Source organism: Rhinoraja longicauda, chromosome 11 (assembly GCF_053455715.1).
Source record: "Rhinoraja longicauda isolate Sanriku21f chromosome 11, sRhiLon1.1, whole genome shotgun sequence".
In the NCBI taxonomy this organism is placed as follows: Eukaryota; Metazoa; Chordata; class Chondrichthyes; order Rajiformes; family Arhynchobatidae; genus Rhinoraja; species Rhinoraja longicauda.
The window spans coordinates 11923374-11947467 of NC_135963.1; the positions used below are offsets into that span (position 1 = coordinate 11923374).

General features: G+C 47.1%; 1 protein-coding gene across 1 annotated transcript; it reads left to right on the top strand.

Moving 5' to 3' along the window:
- Window positions 1-1146: 1146 nt before the first annotated feature.
- Window positions 1147-22773, top strand: hccsb (holocytochrome c synthase b). The gene is made up of 7 exons (XM_078408276.1): window positions 1147-1243; window positions 4983-5135; window positions 6104-6261; window positions 6834-6982; window positions 14774-14893; window positions 17743-17829; window positions 20861-22773. Exons 2-7 carry the CDS (start codon window positions 5027-5029, stop codon window positions 21060-21062), a joined length of 825 nt encoding a protein of 274 aa, XP_078264402.1. The 5' UTR covers window positions 1147-1243; window positions 4983-5026; the 3' UTR covers window positions 21063-22773.
- Window positions 22774-24094: the final 1321 nt, after the last annotated feature.

Below are 24094 nucleotides of genomic sequence, written 5' to 3' on the forward strand. Positions count from 1 at the left end.
GTATTAGTGAGTGAATTATTGAGTGAGTATTATTGAGTGAGTAGTGCGTGAATGAGTGTTTTATTGAGTGAGTATTGAGTGTGTATTAGTGAGTGAGTATGAGTATTATTGAGTGAGTGAGAGTATTATTGAGTGCATTAGTGAGTGAGTATTATTGAGTGAGTGAGTATTAGTGAGTGAGTGTGTGAGTATGAGTGAGTGAGTATTATTGAGTGAGTGTATTAGTGAGTGAGTGGGTGTATTAGTGAGTGAATTATTGAGTGAGTGAGTGTATAGTGTGTGTGAATGAGTTTTATTGAGTGAGTGAGTGTGTGTATTAGTGAGTGAGTATGAGTGTATTATTGAGTGAGTGTGAGTGAGTGAGTATTATTGAGTTAGTGAGTGCATTAGTGAGTGTATTATTGAGTGAGTGTGAGTATGAGTGAGTATTATTGAGTGAGTATTAGTGAGTAATATTGAGTGAGTGTATTAGTGAGTGTGTGTGAGTATTATTGAGTGTGTGTATTAGTGAGTGAGTGTGAGTATTAGTGAGTGAGTGTGTGTGTGAGTATTATTGAGTGAGTATTAGTGAGTATAATAGTGAGTGTATTATTGAGTGAGTGAGTATGAGTGTGTGAGTATTATTGAGTGAGTGTTATTGAGTGAGTATTAGTGAGTGTAATATTGTGTGTGTGTGTGCATTATTGAGTGAGTGTGAGTATGAGTGTGTGTGAGTGAGTATTATTGAGTGAGTGAGTATTAGTGAGTGAGTGTAATATTGAGTGTGAGTGTATTAGTGAGTGAGTGTATGTGTGTGAGTGAGTATTATTGAGTGAGTGTATTAGTGAGAGTGTAATATTGAGTGAGTGTAATATTGAGTGAGTGTGAGTGTATTAGTGAGTGTGTGTATTATCGACATCAACTTCTCCAACTTTAGATAGTTCCTCTGTCCCTCCCTTCCCCTCCCCCTTCCCAGATCTCCCTCTATCTTCCTGTCTCCGCCTATATCCTTCCTTTGCCCCGCCCCCCTGACATCAGTCTGAAGAAGGGTCTCGACCCGAAATTCTCTCCCGAGATGCTGCCTGACCTGCTGAGTTACTCCAGCATTTAGTGAGTGAGTGTGTCTGTCTGTGGCCCCGCCCCGCCCCGCGCGGCGCAGCGCAGCGTCACGCCCCGGAACAATCGCAGGATGTGACGTCCGTGGAAAGCCGTCCATCGGCGCCGCGGACGCGCGGCTTCACCTTCAGCACCAGGCGGCGTGGAGGTGAGAGCGGGGGGGGGGGGGGGGGGGAGAGAGCGGAGGGGAGAGAAGAGAAGAGAGTGGGGAGAGAGGAGAAGGGGGAGCCGAGGAGGGGCAGGGGGTGAGGCTGAGGGCCGAAGGGTGGTTGGGGCTGAGGGGGTAGTGAGCCCTAGCGCGGAGATTGGGGCTGGAGGGCCGAGCGGGGACTGCCTGAGGGGAGGGGAGAGGGGCTGAGGGGAGAGGAGGGGCTGAGGGGAGAGGAGGGCCGAGTGGGGGGCTGAGGGGTGAGAGGGGCTGAGGGGAGGGGAGAGGGTCTGAGGGGTGAGGAGAGGGGAGAGGGGCTGAGGGGTGAGGAGAGGGGCTGAGGGGTGAGGAGAGGGGCTGAGGGGCTGAGGGGTGAGGAGAGGGGCTGAGGGGTGAGGAGAGGGGCTGAGGGGCTGAGGGGTGAGGAGAGGGGCTGAGGGGTGAGGAGAGGGGCTGAGGGGAGGGGAGGGCGAGCGGGGGGCTGAAGGGCAGCATTGGGAAGCCGAGGCCCGGGCCCGGTGTGGATGCGCCTGGGCCGGGCACTGACGGGGGCTTTAGGTCACAATGTCACAAAACATTAAGATCACCCCTATTCTGACTATCCACACATTCCTGGGGACGAGCCTTCCTTCCCCACCTACCCTCTGCTGCCCCCCAAACCCCAGCTTCTTGTAATATGGGCCAGGACTCCACCCCACGCTGGGTTAGTTAGGCCACCTGTTTTTAATTTAAATCTCCCTACTTCCACCCCAGTATATTTCTTAAATGTCTACCTACTGGCACGTTTGTGGCGCAAATGTTCCTGGTCAGATCTTGTTTGTCAGGGTCTTGCTGTGCGCAGGAATTCACTGCTTCATTGGCTGAGGGGTTGCAAATTGAACGCTGCAGCCATCAGCAGAAAGTTACTACTTCGGGCTTTGTGAGAGAATTAAAGTAAATGATGAAGATGGACACAAAATGCTTGGTTAACTCAGTGGGTTTATTTTAGTTTAGAGATGCAGCATGGAAACAGGTCTGGTTTGGCTCAACCACCAAGCATGACATCCGGAGGCTGCAGCGCATTGTTCGATCAGCCGAGAAGGTTGTTGGCTACAATCTTCCCCAGCCCCCCCCCCCCCCCCCCCCCCCCGGCCATCCGTCCGTCCGTCCGTCCCCCCCCCCCCCCCCCCCCGAACTGTACGCAGCAAGGGCCAGGGAGCGAGTGGGTAAGATCATGATCATCTCTGACACCTCTCACCCTGGCCACAAACTCTTTGAAGCATTTCCCACTGGAAGGCGACTCAAAGCAGCCACAGCCAGACATAAAAACAGCGTTTTTCCACGAGCAGTAGCTCTACTCAACAACCAAAAGTCTGTAGCCTCCTTTTGCTCTGGTATTTTATTTCATTCTTCACATGTTTAAATTATAATGTTTTATTCTGAATTATTTACTGTATTTCATGTTGTTACTTGCGAGCAAAGCACCGAGGAAAGTTCCTTGTATGTAGACATACTTGGCTAATAAAATTTATTCAATTCAATTCAGTCCACCGAGTCCACACCGACCAGTGAACATTAACACGAGCCTACACACCTAAGGGACAATTTACACGTATACCAAATATACAAACCCAAGCCAATTAACCTACAAACCTGAACGTCTTTGTAGTGTGGGAGGAAACCGAAGATCTCGAAGAAAACCCACGTGGTCACGGGGAGAACGTACAAACTCCGTATAGACAGCACCCGTAGTCGGGATCGATCTCTGGCGCTACAAGCGCTGTACAGCAGCAACTTTACTGCTGTGTCATCATGCCACCCATGATGAGGTAGCATCTCTGGGGAAAAATCACATCAGGAGAGGGTGTTGTTTTGGGTTGGGACCCTTCTTCAGACTGATGAAAATGCTAGAGTCTCAGTCCAATCCTGAGGAACAGTGATTTTGAAGATAGCTGACGTTCAACACCCGCCAGGTAGACACAAAGTGCTACAGTAACTCAAGGTGAGATCCCCATCATCCTTCTAAACTCCAGCGAGTACAGGCCCAGTGCTGTCAAATGCTCATCATATGTTAACCTATTCATTTCTGGCATCATTCTTGTAAACCTCCTCTGGTCCCTCTCCAGGGCTAGCATATCCTCCTCAGATATGGGGTCCAAAGTTGCTCTTAATACTGCAAATGTGGTCTGACTCGCGCCTTATAAAGCCTCAGCATTACATCCCTATTTTTGTATTCTAGTCATCTCGGAATAAATGCTAGCATTGTGTTTGCCTTCCTTACTACCGATTCGACTTGCAAATTATCTTTTTGGGAATCCTGCACCAGCACTCCCAAGTCCTTTTCACCTCCAATTTCTGAATTCACTCCCCATTTAGAAAATACTCTAATAGTCTTTATTCCTACTACCAAAATGAGTGGTTCCACACTTTTCTACACTGTATTCCATCTGCCAGCTGTCTTCTGCATTGGTCCCACTTGATGGGAAGCCGCCCAGGGTCAATCTCGGGCATCACAAAACAATAAGGTCACCCCCAGTCTGACTTTCCACACATTCCTGGGAACGAGGCTCCTTTCCCCACCTACCCTCTGCTGCCCCCCCAAACCCCGGCTTGTGGGCAGTGAGATGGGCCAGGACTCCAACCCCACGCTGGGTTAGTTAGGCCTTCTGTTTTTTTTTAATCTCCCTATCTCCACCCCTGTATATATTTCTTGTAGATGTCTAATGACTGGCACGTTTGTGGCGCAAATGTTCCTTGTCAGATCTTTGTCTGGGTCTTGCTGTGTGCAGGAATTCACTGCTTCATTGGCTGATGGGTTGCAAATTGAACACTTGCAGTCATCAGCAGAAAGTTACTACTTCGGGCTTTGCGAGAGAATTAAAGTAACATGAAGATGGACACAAAATGCTTGGTTAGCTCAGCGGGTTTAGTTTAGAGATGCAGCATGGAAACAGGCCCTTCAGTCCACCGAATCCGCACCGACCAGCGAACCCCGCACATTAACACAAGCCTACACACCCAAAGAACAATTTACACTTATACCAAATATACAAACCCAAGCCAATTAACCTACAAACATGTACGTCTTTGTAGTGTGGGGGGGGAAACTGAAGATCTCGAAGAAAGCTCACGTGGTCATGAGGAGAATGCACAAACTCCGTATAGACAGCACCCGTAGTCGGGATCGATCCCGGGTCTCTGGCGCTACAAGCGCTGTACGGCAGCAACTCTACTGCTGCGTCACCATGCCCCCCATGATGAGGTAGCATCTCTGGGGAAAAATCACATCAGGAGAGGGTGATGTTTCGGGTCGGGACCCTTCAGACTGAAGAAGATGCTTGAGTCTCAGTCCAGTCCTGAGGAACAGTGATTTTGAACGTAGCTGACCTTTAACACCAGCCAGTAGACACAAAATGCTGGAGCAACTCAGCAGGACAGACAGGAAGCAGGAATGGGTGACGTTTCGGGTCGAGACCCTTCTTCAGACTGATCTGATTTAACACCAGCCATCTTCCTTTGTCTGATGTATGACCCCAACCACAGAAATGTTTTGATATCCATTGATTTGTTTCTATAAAGGCACAACTTGGTTATGCCACACTTTGTCAAATGTTGACAGTGAGCCCCTCCTATGGAAATCAGCCATCTGCAGTATTTATTAAATGCTGATATTGTGATACTTGAATCATTTGCCATATTGTAAGTTTAGTATAACATTCAGCTAATCATACAATTGTTTGCCTTTTCACCTTTTTTATAGAAGGTTTATACATCTGCATCTTAACTGAGGTCTTGATTCAGAGTATGGGAGCATCCACTTCAACACCATCGATTGATGTGCAAACAGCATCCACTGCACCACAGGCAAAGTCCACTTTGTCCGAATGCCCAATGCATCAAGCCAAGAAGGAAGGTAAATATTTTAATGTGATTGGAGTCTGATTTTTTTTTTAGATTTAGAGATACAGCACGGAAACAGGCCCTTCGGCCCACCGGGTCCGCGCCGCCCAGTGTTCCCCGCACACCAACGCTAGTCCTGCACCCACTAGGGACAATTTTTACATTTACCCAGCCAATTATCCTACATACCTGTACACATACCTGTACATCTTTGGAGTGTGGGAGGAAACCGAAGACCTCGGAGAAAACCCACGCAGGTCAAGGGGGGAACGTACAAACTCCGTACAGACGGCGCCCGTAGTCAGGATCGAACCTGAGCATTCGCTGTAAGGCAGCAGCTCTACCGCTGTGCCACCGTGCCGCACTGGGAATTTGAGGGAAGAGAAGAGATTGAACTTTTTTTTCGCCTTTCATCACAGAGGAATGCGGAGGAGTCATCGTGGTGGATGTTTATGTTAAAATGTATTTTGTGTGTCTTGTGGCTTTTTATTGGTATGATTGTATGGAAAATCGAATTCTTTGTCTGTTGCAAAACATACTTGGCTTATAAATTATGATTATGATTATTATGATTTTATCTGAAACTGACCAGTACATTTCTCCTATGAAATCAGTGTTTCATTTTCAAAATATTTTAAATATGGAAGATTTTACCGTTGAGAAGTTTAAGATTTTGTACATGGTCTTCATAATGGGTTCAGCCAGACATGAGCAAGACAACTTAGCATGTTAGAAAATATGGGTATTGGGCACATGATCATTTATCTTCCACGTGAATGAGTATTTTGCACATCTTAGTCGTGAGGTAACACCGACTAAGGTAACATTAATCACTGTGCGAATGCTTAATGCCCAGAACCAAACTTTTTCCATGTGCAAAAGAAAATGCAGAGGGGAGGATTTCAGGGCTGTTGCAGTGAAATTGCATTGATGTCTTTAATTACATTGTTTCATTGATATTTTTTCCATTGCGCATCCCAGCAGGTTGTCCAATGCATCAGGCAACGGCAGCAGCCACTTCAGCAGAGAATGCATCGTATCCAATTCCATCACATCAGGAGAGGGCATATGACTACGTGGAGTGCCCCAAGAGAACGGGTGACAGACCAGAAACAGACACAATTGATCCCAGCAATATGGTAAGAAGGAACAGCTTCGTTTTAATCAATCAAGTAATATTTTTCATGTTTTTCCAGTTTCTTCAATTTATTTTGCTGTTACCATAGTTAAGCATTGGCTTTAAATCCCTTGGTTATAAAGGATTCAATGAATACATTAGGTAGACTATAAATGTTGTTCCCTTCTGGTTTAGTTTCAATCTATTTATTAATGAGAACTGTTTGGCTGCACAATCGAAACTTGATCCCCAGTTAGTTGCAGTCAGTAAGCATGCCCAATTAATATTTTTTTATGCCACGGTATGAATTTGAATAAATTTCATGTACAAATAATTTGTAAAATTAGTTATAAACTGACAACAAATTATAGAACCGTTAGATCCAGATGTAATGTAGAAAATTAAGCTACAAATGAAATGCCATTAAAGCAATGAGTATAAATAGTGAATTTAGTTTTTTTTAGTTTTTTCTTTCTAAGATGACGTCAAATCCGATTTTCGGATTTTTTTTGCAGCTGTATTAATCTGTGTTCAATATTGTGCACTTGGACATTTTTCAGTTAATATTGGAACCTTGTTACTTCTGTTTTGTAGATGCCACCACCAAACCAGCAGCCAGCACCAGATCAACCATTCCCTCTTTCTGTATCCAGAGAAGAATCTTCCATTCCTCGATCTAACTCAGGGAAGCGTTGGGTATATCCTTCTGAACAGATGTTTTGGAATGCAATGCTTAAGAAAGGGTATATAGATGTTTTCCAGCTTATATCACAGATATTCCGCTTTTTAAAAATGCCTTCATTTTTCCATGGAGCTCAATAAGAAAGATGCTTAAAAGAGGATTTAGATTTTTTTAGATTTAGAGATACAGCGCAGAAACAGGCCCTTCGGCCCACCGGGTCCGCGCCGCCCAGCAATCCCCGCACATTAACACTATCCTACACCCACTAGAGACAAGTTTTACATTTGCCCAGCCAATTAACCTACAAACCTGTGCGTCTTTGGAGTGTGGGAGGAAACCGAAGATCTCGGAGAAAACCCACGCAGGTCACGGGGAGAACGTACAAACTCCGTACAGTACAGCACCCGTAGTCAGGATCGAACCTGAGTCTCTGGCGCTGCATTTGCTGTAAGGCAGCAACTCTACCGCTGTGCCACCGTGCCGATTAAAACGGGTTGTCTGTCCAAAGATTGTTACTGCTGTAGCCTAGTGAGAATTACATTTGTCTACAAAACTGGCATACAAAATCCCTTTGGGCAGTATGGTGGCGCAGCGGTAGAGTTGTTCCCTCACAGTGCCAGAGAACCCGGGTTCGATCCTGACTACGGGTGCTGTCTGTACGGATTTTCTTCATTCTCCCCCATGATCGCTTGGGTTTTCCTAGGGTGCTCCGGTTTACTCCCACACTCCAAAGATGTACCGGTTTGTAGGTTAATTGGCTTTGGTAAAAATTGTACATTGTCCCAAGTGTGTAAGATAATGCTAGTGTACGGGGATTGCTGTGCGCAGACGGGCTTGTTTCCACGCTGCATCTCTAAACTAAACCAAAAAAAAGATAAAGCTCTATATTTCACTGTGCAGTTTACTTGAGTTTTATGACATAAGTAAAAGGAACAGGAGTAGGCCCCAGGGCCCTGTACGATTTCCCTGCCAATTAGTGAGATCACTGAATTGATTATGGTTTTGGCTCTACTTGGCCCTTACTTTCCCTTCTTGAAATCTGTACACCTCTTGGCATACTTGATGACTTGGCATTCACGGTTCTTAACGTTGGAGAAGTTCAAAGGTACATAACCCCTGGGAAGTTCTTTGCGTGCTCCTGAAATGAATACTGGAGAGTATTCTGAGGGATAGCTTACACAGGCATTTGGGTGGGCAAGGGCTGATTAGGGATAGTCAGCATGGTTTTGTACTTGGGAGGTCGTGTCTCACAAATCTGATTGCTTTTTTTGAAGACGTGACCAAAAAGGTCGATGAGGGCAGAGCTGTAGATGCTGTGTACATGGACTTCATTAAGGCATTTGACAAGGTTCCGCATGGTAGGCTGCTCTTGAAGGTTAGTTCGCATGGGATCCAAGGAGAGATAGCTGAATGGATAGCAAATTGGCTCCATGGAAGGAAGCAGAGGGTGATGGTGGAAGGTTGTTTCTCAGACTGGAGGCTCTTGACTAGTGGTGTGACAATAGACAATAGGTGCAGGAGTAGGCCATTCAGCCCTTCGAGTCAGCACCGCCATTCAATGCGATCATGGCTGATCACTCTCAATCAGTACCCCGTTCCTGCCTTCTCCCCATACCCCCTCACTCCGCTATCCTTAAGAGCTCTATCCAGCTCTCTCTTGAAAGCATCCAACGAACTGGCCTCCACTGCCTTCTGAGGCAGAGAATTCCACACCTTCACCACTCTCTGACTGAAAAAGTTCTTCCTCATCTCCGTTCTGAATGGCATACCCCTTATTCTTAAACTGTGGCCCCTTGTTCTGGACTCCCCCAACATTGGGAACATGTTTCCTGCCTCTAATGTGTCCAATCCCCTAATTATCTTATATGTTTCAATAAGATCCCCCTGTGGCGGATCGGGCCACTCCTTGGGTCAGCCCCCTCGTTACGTGACGGACAGGGAGAGGGGTTAAAAGCCAGACCAAGGGAAGGCGTAGCTATTCCCTAGGAGAACTACGCTGTGGGCAGGAGCTCACAGCCTAATAAAGAATCTCACAAAACACTGCCTGGCGTCTTGCCTTTCTCTGGCCTCCGCCAGGCCACTACATTGGTGACCTCGACGGACATCACACGTCGTGATGTCAAACAATAATGGACAACCCGGTCCTGCCGCCCTCGCGCAACCCGTTCCTGCCGCCCTCGGTCTTGCCGACCTCGAGGCCGTCGCCCTCAAACTCCCGACCCTGTGGACCGAAGAGCCTGAGGTCTGGTTCCAGCAGGCAGAGGCACAATTTGCTGTGCGAGGGGTAACCGTCGACTTGACGAAGTACTTCTATGTCGTCGGCGCCCTGGACCAGGCGACAGCAAGGCGAGTAAAGCCTTATCTAAATGACCCCCCCGCGGATGACAAATATAAGGGCCTTAAGGAACTCCTTATCAGGAGGTTCGGCCTCAGCGACGCCGAGAGGGCAACTCGCGTTATGAGCCAGGGGGGGCTCGGGGACCGACGGCCGTCGGCCCTTCTGGAGGACATGCTCGCCTTCATGGGCAACCACCCGCCCTGTTTCTTATTTAAGCAGGCCTACCTGCGGCAGCTCCCGGTCGACCTCCGTTCTCAGCTCGCTGAGGATCCCTTCACCGACACGCAGCGGCTGGGAGAGCGCGCTGACCAAATCTGGATGTCCCGTCGGGAGGACCTGGAAGCCCAAGCCGTCTTTTCCGCGGCGTCGGAAGGCCAACAGCAAGCTGGGGCCGCCGTCGACCCCGTTTCAGGGCGACCCCCGCGGCGAAATCCGGCCGCCATCGGGCACCCCGGTGCCGGCACGTCCTTCTCGCACGGCCCGCCGACAATTCAGCCAGACGCCACCAGAGGTCGCTGGTGGTCGGCCCAAGCAGCACCACCTCCAATACCGCTGGAGACCACCGGAGGTCGCTGGTGGGCATCCCAGTCTGCACCACCACCGGACACCAGCAAAAGTGGCTGGTGCTATTATCACCGTCGTTGGGGACCAAACGCAAAGCAATGTCGCCTACCCTGTGCCTTTCCGGGAAACGCAAGGGCCGGCCGTCAGTGATCCCTTCGGCGGCCGGCCAGATCCATCGTGTGTTCGCCCGGGATCGCCGCACCGGGGGTCGGTTCCTCGTCGACACTGGAGCAGAGGTGAGCGTCCTACCTCCTTCCACCGCCGATATCAATACGGGCAAAAGCGGCCCCCTCCTCACTGCGGCGAACGGTAGCCCCATCAACACTTACGGGGTCTGCCAGCTCGCCCTTAACTTCGGCGACAGCTGGTTCACGTGGCGGTTCATCATCGCCGATGTTTCCCAGCCGCTGCTGGGCGCCGACTTCCTGCGGGCGCATTCCATGCTCGTGGATGTCAGGCGGCAGCGCCTGGTGCACTCCAGCACGATGAGGCCGGTCTCCCCCAACGTTGGACACCTGTCGTCCGTGGATGCGACGTACGCGCGCATCCTGGCGGACTTCCCGGACATTGTGGAAACCCACTTCTCCTCCTCCGCTCCCAAGCACGGGGTGCAACATCACATCCCCACCACCGGCCCACCCGTGCACGCCCGAGCGCGGCGTCTCGCTCCAGACAAGCTCCGTCTAGCTCGAGAGGAGTTTCGTCAAATGGAGTCAATGGGCATCGTGCGCCCCTCCGATAGCCCGTGGGCGTCACCACTCCACTTGGTCCCCAAGGCGGACGGGGGTTGGCGACCGTGCGGGGACTATCGGCGCTTAAATGACGCGACCGTTCCCGACAGGTACCCGGTTCCGCACATCCAGGACTTTAATGCCCACCTGGCCGGAGCTTCCGTGTTCTCCAAGGTGGATCTTGTGCGTGGATATAATCAAATCCCGGTCCACCCCGATGACATCCCCAAGACTGCCATCATCACCCCGTTCGGCCTATTCGAGTTCCTACGGATGCCGTTCGGGTTGAAGAACGCCGCACAGGCCTTCCAACGGCTTATGGACTGTGTGTGCCGTGGCCTGGAATTCGTCTTTGTGTATTTGGACGACGTACTCGTGGCCAGCCGCTCGAAGCAGGAGCACTGCACCCACCTCCGCCAGCTGTGTAAACGCCTCAGCGAGTACGGTTTGTCCATCAACACTTCCAAGTGCCGTTTTGGGGTGACGTCCATCGATTTCCTCGGCCATCGGGTGACCCCACAAGGGGTGGTACCTCTTCCGGACAGGGTCGAAGCTGTCCGCCGTTTCCCCCGACCGACCACTGTCAAGGGCCTGCAGGAATTCGTTGGGATGGTCTCGTTCTATCACCGTTTCCTGCCGTCGGTGGCCAGAACTATGCGCCCACTCTTCCACCTCATGGCTGGTCGCCGCAAGGAGCTCGAGTGGGACGACGAAGCAGGAGCGGCCTTTGAGCAGGCTAAGGAGGCCCTAGCCAGGGCCACGATGCTCGTCCATCCTAAGGAGGATGCCCCAACCGCCCTGACCGTGGACGCTTCTGAGGTGGCGGTTGGTGCGGTGCTAGAGCAGCACATCGACGGGTGTTGGCGGCCACTCGCCTTCTTTAGCAGGCACCTCAGCGGAGCCCAACGGCATTACAGCGCGTTCGACCGGGAGCTCCTCGCCCTCTACCTCGCGGTACGCCACTTTCGGTACTTCCTAGAGGGGAGACCCTTCACCGCGTTCACCGACCATAAGCCACTCACCTTTGCGTTCGCAAAGGTTTCCGATCCGTGGTCTGCGCGGCAACAGAGACAATTGGCTTATGTGTCGGAATACACCACCTCGATTCGGTTCGTGGAAGGAAAAAACAACAGGGTGGCCGACGCCCTGTCTAGACCCGCGATCCACGCCGTCCTACAAATGGCCGGGGGGATCGACTATTCCGCCCTAGCAGCCGCACAGCTGGGGGACGAGGAGATGGCCGCCTATCGTACAGCCGTGTCCGGCCTGCAGCTGGAGGACATTGTCTGTGGCCCCGGGGATACAACACTGTTATGCGACACCTCCACTGGCCTGCCTCGGCCCATCGTCCCTGTCGTCTGGCGTCGCAGGGTATTCGAGGTGCTCCACGGGCTGTCTCACCCCTCCATTCGGGCGACGGTGGCCCTTGTATCCTCCCGTTTCATGTGGCACGGGCTGCGTAAGCAGGTCGCACACTGGGCACGCACCTGCATCCCGTGCCAAACTTCAAAAATCCAGCGACACGTGCGTGCGCCTCTGCAAGAGTTTCGTGTCCCTCGGCAGCGCTTCGACCACATTCATGTGGACATCGTGGGGCCCCTGCCGCCGTCCCGGGGCATGACCCACCTCTTCACGGTGGTAGATCGCTTCACGCGGTGGCCGGAGGCCATTCCGCTGGCAGACACCTCGACGGCCACCTGCGCGCGGGCCTTGGCGGCGCACTGGATCGCCCGGTTCGGGGTGCCACTGGACATTACATCCGACCGGGGGCCACAGTTCACTTCGGAACTGTGGTCGGCCATGGCAAGACTCTTGGGTGTCAGCCTACACCACACTACGGCGTACCATCCACAGTCGAACGGGTTGGTGGAACGCTTTCACCGCCAGCTGAAAGCTGCCCTGAAGGCTCGGCTCACGGGCCCAGACTGGGTGGACGCCCTGCCGTGGGTGTTGCTGGGGATCCGCACCGCACCCAAGGAGGACTTGGCCTCCTCCTCCGCCGAGTTGGTGTACGGGGCCCCCTTGACGGTTCCCGGGGAGTTCATCCCACCAGCCCAGGGTCGAGTGGAGCAGCCGTCTGACGCCCTGCAACGTCTTCGGCAGACGGTGGGCAGGCTGGCACCTGTGCCCACGTCACGTCATGGGACATTCCAGCCACACGTCCCTGCCGCTCTGGAGGACTGCCAGTTTGTATTCCTGCGCAGGGACGCACACCGATCCCTTCTCCAGCGGCCGTACGAGGGCCCCTTCCGGGTCCTGCAACACGGCTCGGCCACATTCGTTCTGGACATGGGGGGCCGCAGAGAGACTGTTTCGGTCGCACGGCTGAAGCCGGCACACGTGGACATTGATCGGCCGGTGCTGGTTGCGCAGCCCCGCCCGCGCGGTCGCCCCCCATCCAAGCTACCCCCTACGGTCTCTGTTTCGACCCCTCCACCTGTCGGTCAGCCGCCGGTCCCTGCGCCGGTCATGGTGCGCACCCGGGCTGGTCGCCTCGTGCGCCCTCCTGTCCGTTTTGTACCTCCGGTTCTTGGGGGGGGTCCTGTGGCGGATCGGGCCACTCCTTGGGTCAGCCCCCTCGTTACGTGACGGACAGGGAGAGGGGTTAAAAGCCAGACCAAGGGAAGGCGTAGCTATTCCCTAGGAGAACTACGCTGTGGGCAGGAGCTCACAGCCTAATAAAGAATCTCACAAAACACTGCCTGGCGTCTTGCCTTTCTCTGGCCTCCGCCAGGCCACTACACCCCCCTCATCCTTCTAAATTCCAGTGTATACAAGCCTAATTGCTCCAGCCTTTCAACATACGACAGTCCCGCCATTCCGGGAATTAACCTAGTGAACCTACGCTGCACGCCCTCAATAGCAAGAATATCCTTCCTCAAATTTGGAGACCAAAACTGCACACAGTACTCCAGGTGCGGTCTCACCAGGGCCCGATACAACTGTAGAAGGACCTCTTTGCTCCTATACTCAACTCCTCTTGTTACGAAGGCCAACATTCCATTGGCTTTCTTCACTGCCTGCTGTACCTGCATGCTTTCTTTCAGTGACTGATGCACTAGGACACCCAGATCTCGTTGAACATCCCCTCTTCCTAACTTGACACCATTCAGATAATAATCTGCCTTTCTATTCTTACTTCCAAAGTGAATAACCTCACACTTATCTACATTAAACTGCATCTGCCATGTGTGTCTCGGGGTGTGGTGCTGAACCCGTTACTGTTTGTCATCTACATCAATGATTTGGATGAGAACATACAGGGCAAAATTAGCAAGTTTGCTGATGATACAAAAGTTAGTGGGTTTGCAGATAGTGAAGATGGTTGTGAAGGATTGCAGCAGGGTCTGGATTGATTGGCCAGGTCTGCAGAGGAATGGTTGATGGAATTTAATATAGAAAAGTGTGAGGTGTTGCATTTTGGGATGTCGAACAAGGGCAGGACCTACACAGTAAATGGTAGGCCTCTGGGTAGTGTTGTAGAGCAGAGGGATTTAGGAGTACAGGTGCATGGTTCCTTGAAGGTTGAGTCACAGGTAGATAAGGTGGTCAAAAAGGCTTTTAGCACTTTGGCCTTCATCAGTCAGAATATTGAGTATAGAAGTTGGGATGTCGTGTTGCTCTTGGGAGGTAGACTCAAAATGCTGGAGTAACTCAGCGGGACAGGCAGCATCTCTGGAGAGAAGGAATGGCGACGTTTCGGGTCGAGACCCTTCAGTCTGAAGAAGGGTCTCGACCTGAAACGCCGCTCATTTCTTCTCTCCAGAGATGCTGCCTGTCCCGCTGAGTTACTCCAGCATTTTGTGTCTACCTTCGATTTAAACCAGCATCTGCAGTTGTTTCCTACACATAAGTTGGAGGGCATGTTGCAGTTGTATAAGACGTTGGTGAGACTGCATTTAATAATAATAATAATAATAATAAACATTTATTTTATATAGCGCTTTTACCAAATGCTCAAAGACGCTTTACAAAACAGTAAAACATAAAAACAAACAAACTGACAAACTGACGGAGTTAGTTAGAGTATTGTGTTCGGTTCTGGGCACCATATTATAGGAAAGATATTGTCAAGCTTGAAATTTTATGTTTGGCATGGATGTGTTTGGCCAAGGGGTCTAGTTCTTGCTGTTTGACTGACTTTACCTTTTTGAGCCATGATTTTGAGCCAACATTACTATATTTCAAAGTTGTATTTTGTTCCACTATTATTTTACAGATGGCGTTGGCGTAATGATGACCTAGCACCTCATGATATGACAAATATCATCAAGATCCATAATCAAAACAATGAACAAGTCTGGAATGAAATACTCAAGTGGGAAGCACTCCATGCCAAGTTAGTACAACTGCTGAAAGTAGATGCAGCAATGGGATGGTGCCGTGATCCTTGCCAGAGCTTGTGTTATTTTACTTCATGAATGAAGTTTATCTTCAAAGTGTCAAATTCAGTTTATTGAATTCTTTGCAAAAGTAAATTATCGGTAGATTAAATTTCCTCTGATCTTCTCATTGATAAACGGCATTTTGGTTTTGAATGCACGTTATTTACTACCTGTCGTAAGCTTTTTGTTTTTTGCAGCTTTGATGCAACAATGTGGGAAGGTTAGAAAGAAATGATGTAAATTTTATTGTGGTCACCAGCCTCCTAATACTATCGGGACAGTAGTGCCTGCAAAGGTGAATTACCCACTAGGGTATGTTATCTCCTGTGCTGAAATCACGTTCTTGCTATTCTTTTATCTCTTTTCTTGAATAAGCAAGTGAACTTTAAAATATCAGTCTTTGCAGCCACTGAATATGATTTTCAGCCCATTATGTCTTGTGAACATACTTGCACACAATAATACATTGTACTCATGCATGCACATCTATATACAGTGCCCTCCATAATGTTTGGGACAAAGACCTTTATTTAATTATTTGCCTCTACTCCACAATTTGAGATTTGTAAGAGAAGAAATCATGTGGTTAAAGTGCATGTTGTCAGATTTTAATAAAGGCCATTTTTATACATTTTGGTGTCACCATGTTTATACATAGTGTTTATACATAGTCCCCCCATTTCAGGGCACAATAATGTTTGGGACACAGCAATGTCATGTAAATGAAAGTAGTCATGTTTAGTATTTTGTTGCATATCTTTTGCATGCAATGACTGCTTGGAAGTCTGCAATTCATGGACATCACCAGTTGCTTTGGTGTCTTCTCTGGTGATGCTCTGCCAGGCCTGTATTGCAGCCATCTTTAGCTTATGCTTGTTTTGGGGGCTAGTCCCCTTCAGATTTCTCTTCAGCATATAAAAGGCATGCTCATTTGGGTTCACATCAGGTGATTGACTTTGCCACTCAAGAATTGATCATTTTTTAGCATTGAAAAACTCCTTTGATGCTCCAGCAGTATGTTTGGGATCATTGTCTTACTGTAGAATGAACCGCCGGCCAATGAGTTTTGAGGCATTTGTTTGAACGAGCAGATAGGATGTGTCTACACACTTCAGAATTCATTATGCTACTACCATCAGCAGTTGTATCATCAATGAAGATAAGTGAGCCAGTACCTTCAGCAGCCATACATGCCCAGGCCATAGCACCCCCACCACCGTGTTTCACAGATGAGGTGGTATGCTTTGGATCTTGGGCAGTTCCTTCTCTCCTCCATACTTTGCTCACCATCACTGATATAAGAGTGTCTCATCTGTCCACAAGACCTTTTTCCAGAACTGTGGTTGCTCTTTTAAGTACTTCTTGACAAACTAACCTGGACATCCTATTTTTGTGGCTAACCAGTGGTTTGCATCTTGCAGTGTAGCCTCTGTATTTCTGTTCATGAAGTCTTCTGCAGACAGTGGTCATTGACAAATCTACATCTGACTGCTGAAGAGCGTTTCTGATCTGTTGGACAGGTGTTTGAGGATTTTTCTTTATTCTTGAGAGAATTCTTCTGTCATCAGCTGTAGAGGTCTTCCTTGGCCTGCCAGTCCCTTTGTAAGCTCACCAGTGCTCTCTTCTTAATAATGTTCCAAGCAGTTGATTTTGGTAAGCCTAAGTTTTGGCTGATGTCTCTAATAGTTCTATTCTTGTTTCTCAGTATCATAATGGCTTCTTTGACTTTCATTGGCAAAACTTTGGTCCTCATGTTGATAAACAGCAACAAAGGTTTCCAAAGCTAATGGAAAGACTGGAGGAAAGACTAGGTGCTGAGAGCTCTCTTTTACCTACATATGGGAGGCAATTAAACACACCTGTGTCCCAAACATTGTGGTGCCCTAAAATGGGGGTCTCTGTATAAACAAAGCTGTAATTTCTACATGGTGAAACCAAAATGTATAAAAAAGGCCTTTATTAAAATCTGACAATATGCTCTCATGTGCATGTGATTTTTAACCACATGTGATTTTTTTCGATAACAAATCTCAAATTGTGGAGTACAGAGGCAAATAAATAAATGATGGGTCTTTGTCCCAAATGTTATGGAGGGCACTGTATTTAGTCAGCTGTGATACTGTAAACTTTAAAGTGGCCCACATAGAATAATAATTATTAAAGATGGGGCGGGGGAATATTGCTGATGTAATTCAGTAAGAGTCCAGTAGAACAGATTCCATAACTTTTTTAGAAGTTTATCTTTGTGTTCGTAGCTGGTGTGGTCAGAATATCTGATCTAGTGATTTTATGAGAATAAAGAAAACAATTAATTCACAGGATAGACTGTAAAGAGAAGGTTTTGATCGTTGATGTTCTGCTATTCATGTTTGATCTGCGATATAATTCTATATACTTGCTTTTTCTGCAAAATCTTCTTTATTTCTTCGGGTGAACATAATTATGATAGTTTCTAAAGTTAAAATTAGCATTTGAATCAGATTTGGTTGTCATTTTCTTGAGAAGCAAGCGTCGTGCACTTTTCCTAATTATATACCTGAAAGGCTTGGCTCATTTTCCAACCATATGATGTCCCCTATTTTAGGACTCTCCGTCCGGGCAGCAATAAAAAGAGCTTCGGTATTAGTACGTTTGAGATGTGGACGCCTCTTTGCGAGATTAGTGACAGGAATATATGTTAATGAACCTCATTCACAAAGCATGAATGCACAGCCACTTGTTACATCAATGTAGGCAATGTTGTTGGATATTAATGTCAGTTATGCAAATTTAGAAGCATTAATATTTTTGTTTGGTATTACAGACAATGTCCCTGTGGGCCTACACTAGTTCGTTTTGGGGGGAAAGCGAACGAGTATTCACCAAGAGCTCGAATTCGTTCTTTAATGGGGTAGGTTTCAAACTGTGTTTTGGAATTAATATTTAATGATTAGACAATGCATCAATTTATTTTGTCGCTTGATGTAACGAGTGCTTTTTGATGTTTTTGAGAAATTGGTGATTTCAGGGGAGGTAGTGCTGAATTGTTCTTCTGGATGCTATGAATGTAGTTGTTGTGGAAAGCACACACTGACAATTACGTGCTTTTTTAAGTGAGCATAATTCTGATAAACTATTTGTTTCCATAGTGGAAACATGACAAAGCACTTCATGGGATGTTGCCAAACAAGAAATTGTCTCCAGTCTTGCGAGATATCAGGCAAGCAGCCAAACAATTGGTCAAAGAAGGTGCATTTTAAGCAGCGTGTTTAAGTAGGCAGTTGGTAGGGTAAGAATTCCAGAGTTTAACTACTCCATCCCAACTGAAAGGCCTTTGTACGCTAATCCCATTTCCTGCATTTGGCAATATTCCCCTTTTTCCATTCCAGCCCATGTACTTGCCCAAATGAGTTTTTGTATGCTGCCTTTAGTACCATCTGGTATCTTACTCCATATACCCAGTAAGTGGGAAGAACTTGCCCATCAGATTTCTAAATAGTTCCCATCTCATCTAAATAGTCCTTGTTATCAGGCAATTGAGGCATCCTACAAACTAGAGAGCAGTCCAGGGCTACTATCTACCTCAATGGAGACCCTCGGATTATCTTTGATCAGACTTTATCTTGCACTAAACGTTATTCCCTTTATCATGTATCTGTACACTGCGGATGACTCAATTGTAATCGTGTATTGTCTTTTCGCTGACTGGTTTACACGCAGCAAAAGTTTTTCACTACCTCACTCGGTACACATGATATTAAACTAAATTCAACTCGACTTTGATCTTAAACCTATGAACTCTAGTTTAAGACTCCTTTATCCTTGGAAAGGCATTGTGATTACCTACCCTGTCTGCTTTCCTTTATATCATTTTATAAACCTTTACCACTCAGCCTCCTTTGCTCCAGGGAAAACAGCCCAAAACTATCTATCCATTCCAAGCAACATCCTGCACTGTTTTCCACCATATCCTTTCTATAGTGTGGTAACCAAAACTGCACACAATTTTCCAATTGTGTCCTAACCAATGTCTTGCACAGCTGACTAAAGAATTTTCTCCTCACCTCCTTCTTAAAGGAGCGTCCTTTAATTCTGAGGCTTTGACTTTTGGTCCTAAACTCTGCCACGACTGGAGACATCCTCTCCACATCCATTCAGTTCAAGCCTTGCACTATTCGGTAAGGTTCAATGAGATACCTCCTCATCCTTCTAAACTCCAGCGAGTGCAGGGCCAGTGCCGTCAAACGCTCACCATATGTTAATCCACTTATTCCTGGCATCATTCTTATAAACCTCCTCTGGACCCTCTCCAGGGCCAGCACATCCTTCCTCAGATATAGGGTTCAATGTTGCCCTCAATACTCCAAATGCAGTCTGACCCACGCTTTATAAAGCCTCAGCATTACATCCCTGTTTTTGTATTCTAGTCCTCAAAATAAATGCCAGCATTGCGTTTGCCTTCTTTACTACCGATTCGACTTGCAAATTAACTTTTGGGGAATCCTGCACCAGCATTCCCAAGTCCTTGTGCACCTCCGATTTCTGAATTCTCTTCCCAGTTAGTCACATGAAGTCCCAACTCCTAAGACCCAATGCCTCTGCTCATGAAGGTAAACAAACCAAATGCTGTTTTCACTGCTCTATCCATCCATCTCGCCATTTTCAATTAACTATATCTTGTGGCCTAAGCTCCTTGTGTGCATCAATGGGTCTTGGGTGTCTCCATGTCTGGACAGCATTAGATGACACAAAATACAATATATCACACGTATCTGGATTAAATATCATTTGCCACTGCTCCATCCAAATTTCCTGTTGGTGTACGATCCCTCTTACTACCTTAATCCCCCTGATAATTTTATAAACCTCTTCTCGGCCACCCCACAGCCTCCTTGGCTCGATCCCTTGAGAACCAATCCACCAATCTTCGTGCCATCAGCAAACTTATCAGGCCACAGACATTCTCATCTGTCATGTGATGAACAATGACCCTCCCAGCATCGATTCTTGTACCATCGATTCTGTTTTCTTTCTTGTCCATCATCCATGTTTCAAATGTTGCATCACTGTCATCGTCCGTCCTGAAAGGGGCGCAAGCTTCCGTCGACAATCAGTGGGAGCCATCACGTACAATAGATGATGGTGATAGCAGACTTAGCTCAGGACACTTCCAGTTCCAGCCCCGCGACGTGGACGCTTCTGCTATGGGGCCCCAGGCCCGCTTAAAAGCCCATATGACCACGTCGATCACTTTCATCAATTTTCTTAGTAACCTCCTTGAAAATCTTAATTAGATTTGTGAGGCAGGATTTCTTGTGTACAACTCCCCTGTCTTTCCAAGTAATCGTAAATCCTATCCGTAAGAATTATTTTTCAATAATTTCCCTATTAGAGATGTGTGGCTCACCAGCCTTTAGTTTCTTCGCTTGCTCTAAGGAATTGCTTTTAAGATTGTTCCAATTTTAGTTTCAAAACATTGACCTGATTATATTTCATTTTATGACTGTGAGGGTGGGTGGAATAGCCAGAGTATTGTAGCCATTGACTTGTTCATATGCTTTGCTTGGAGCAATACTTTATTATTGATGAAAGTGCTATGAATCTTCTTGAATATGGGAAGAACGTTGGCTATCTTTCCAGTGTTCTGGAACCTCGACAACAGCAATAAGAATTTGAAAGAAAAAAAATACGTGGAGACACTGACTAAAATGCTTGTGAAATTAATATATTTTTTAAATTCCACGAATTTAATGTTGTCTTCCACGATATCACTTCCATTAATTGAGGGTAAATATGCTACATGATGTGAATGTTGAACTGAGAACATAGAAATGAACAGCATGGGAACAGGCCCTTCCACCCATAACATCTGTGCCAAGCATGATGCTTATTGTTCTGTAAGATAACTTGCATTCAGTTGATTTATTTTAAAACCCCACTAGGTATGAACTACCCTTTGATCGGCATGATTGGGTTGTGAATCGTTGTGGGAGAGACGTCCGATATGTAATTGACTACTATGATGGAGGCAAGGTGGACAAGTCAACGTACCAGTTTACTGCTCTGGATGTGCGTCCAGCACTGGATTCACTTACTGCAGTGTGGGACAGGATGAAAGTCGCATGGTGGCGCTTGACATCGTGAACTTTACTTGAATTATATTATTCACTGCACTTGCACCTTCGCATTACAATTTTAAAATTAAAATGGAACTAATTATGAGTAATAACTGGACACATTTGTGTACACCCTGCATTGCCTTTGCCCAGATGTTTCTCATTTGAATGTTCATCTATTTTATACTATTTGCTATTTCTGTTCAAACAGCTGGTCCTTATCCATATACTTTGTGTATGGCTCGTATTATTGATGCTCAATTGTATTCTATACATGCATTGTTGGTAATTTATCAGATGGGCACAATCATCCATCTTCTCATTAAGTGTGAAGTTATTGAAAAAGAATGCCCCAAGGAATTGCCTTTAAGCTCGTTCCAATTTTAATTTCAAAATTTGGGTCTGATTACATTTCATTTTTTTGAATTTGAGTCTGAGTGGAATTCCAGGAATATTGGAGCCATTAGATTATTCATGTGCTTTGCATTGGGCAGTACTTTAAAATTATATTATTAGATGCTCTCTGGTCTTCAGTACTGAGCTAAAGCACTAAAACGCTCATGGAAATGGGTGAATTTTAGTAATCGTCCATATGCACCAAAGAGCTGATGAGTTCTGCAAAATGGAAATTACAGCTACCACTTTTAGGTTTTCAACAAAAGTTTCCGAAAACTACTGGTTTGCCATGTTAATTTTTCCATGGTGCTCCTGTCATCTTTATTGCAGACAATAAATTTATCTCAAATGTATTTGCAGTGAAATTGACTTGGTTAGTTTTGAAGCCACGTTCCATCTAGCCACTGTGTGCACATGGATCATTTTTGACTCGTTGTTTTGATATCTCCTTGGGTCGGCTATTAATTTTCATGCCAAGTCCAAAAACTGCCACACCAGTCTTGAGCAGATCAATTTTCATCTTGTGGTTTGTAATGGCTTCTTTCCAAACTCTGTTTGTTTCTCCATATGTTATATGTGCTCTGGCAAGACTGCCCCATCAGTGATTTCATTGTGCTTTCCCTTTACCTTAACCATGGCTTCTCCTGTCACAGACTATCTCCTCCTGTCTTTATGGTACTTATTTTCATCCCCCTCCCAGTCTGAACCATGTGATGGTCTAATCATTAGAGAAATGCAGATTCGGTGACTGCAGATCACTCTTCAAGGGATATTCTGAAGGACTAGTGAATCTCCTTTGGACTGACTCCAATACTCTTATATTCTTTCATTTGTTCGCTGTACCTTCTATATCTCTCGTTTCCCTTATCCCTGGCTCTCCGTCTGAAGAAGGGTCTCGACCTGTAACATCACCTGTTCCTTTTCTCCAGAGATGCTGCCTGACCCGCTGAGTTACTCCAGCTTTTTGTGTCTGTCTCCAATCAGCAATGTTGATGATGGGAAAATTTGACAAAGGTAATGTCAATGGGAGGTGGTTAGGCTCTCTTGAAGATGTATGTGGTATTGCTGTGGCATGAATGCGCACCATTTCAAGCTGGATTGTTGTCCAGATCTTAGAATAATTATAAATAATTACAAATGGAACTTAAGCAAGATAGCGTAATAGACCTGAAATGATTGCTTCCAGGCCCCTCCCTGAATAACCCCTGCAATGATCCCTGAGGCTCATCTCTATAAGCATGTGGAGAGCTTTCCCATTATATCCCCACTTTGTAACCTAATGTAACCCCACTTTTTAAAAAGGGAGGGAGAGAGAAAACGGGGAATTATAGACCAGTTAGCCTAACATCGGTAGTGGGGAAAATGCTAGAGTCAGTTATTAAAGATGTGATAGCATCACATTTGGAAAGTGGTGAAATCATCGGACAAAGTCAGCATGGATTTACCAAAGGCAAATCATGTCTGACGAATCTTATAGAATTTTTCGAGGATGTAACTAGTAGAGTGGATAAGGGAGAACCAGTCGATGTGTTATATCTGGACTTTCAGAAGGCCTTCGACAAGGTCCCACATAGGAGATTGGTGTACAAACTTAAAGCACACGGTATTGAGGGTTCAGTTTTGAGGTGGATAGAAAATTGGTTGGCGGACAGGAAGCAAAAGAGTAGGAATAAACGGGTCCTTTTCGGAATGGCAGGCAGTGACTAGTGGGGTACCGCAAGGCTCAGTGCAGGGACCCCAGTTATTTACAGTGTATATTAATGATTTGGACGAGGGAATTGAATGCAACATCTCTAAGTTTGCGGATGACACGAAGCTGGGTGGCAGTGTTAGCTGCGAGGAGGATGCTAGGAGGCTGCAGAGTGACTTGGATAGATTAGGCGAGTGGGCAAATGCATGGCAGATGCAATATAATGTGGATAAATGTGAGGTTATCCACTTTGGCGGCAAGAACAGGAAAGCAGAGTATTACCTGAATGGTGACCGATTGGGAGAAGGGGAGATGCAACGTGACCTGGGTGTCATGGTGCACCAGTCATTGAAAGCAAGCATGCAGGTGCAGCAGGCAGTGAAGAAAGTGAATGGTATGTTGGCATTCATAGCAAGAGGATTTGAGTTTAGGAGCAGGGAGGTTCTGCTGCAGTTGTACAGGGCCTTGGTGAGACCGCACCTGGAGTATTGTGTGCAGTTTTGGTCTCCTAACCTGAGGAAAGACGTTCTTGCCTTAGAGGGAGTACAGAGAAGGTTCACCAGATTAATCCCTGGGATGGCGGGACTTGCATATGAGGAAAGACTGGATAGACTGGGCTTGTACTCGCTGGAATTTAGAAGACTGAGGGGGGATCTTATAGAAACATAAAATTCTTAAGGGGTTGGAGAGGCTAGATGCGGGAAGATTGTTCCCGATGTTGGGGGAGTCCAGAACCAGGGGTCACAGCTTAAGGATAAGGGGGAAGTCTTTTAGGACCGAGATGAGAAAACATTTCTTCACACAGAGAGTGGTGAGTCTGTGGAATTCTCTGCCACAGAAGGTAGTTGAGGCCAGTTCATTGGCTATATTTAAGAGGGAGTTAGATGTGGCCCTTTTTGCTAAAGGGATCAGGGGGTATGGAGAGAAGGCAGGTACAGGCTACTGAGCTGGATGATCAGCCATGATCATATTGA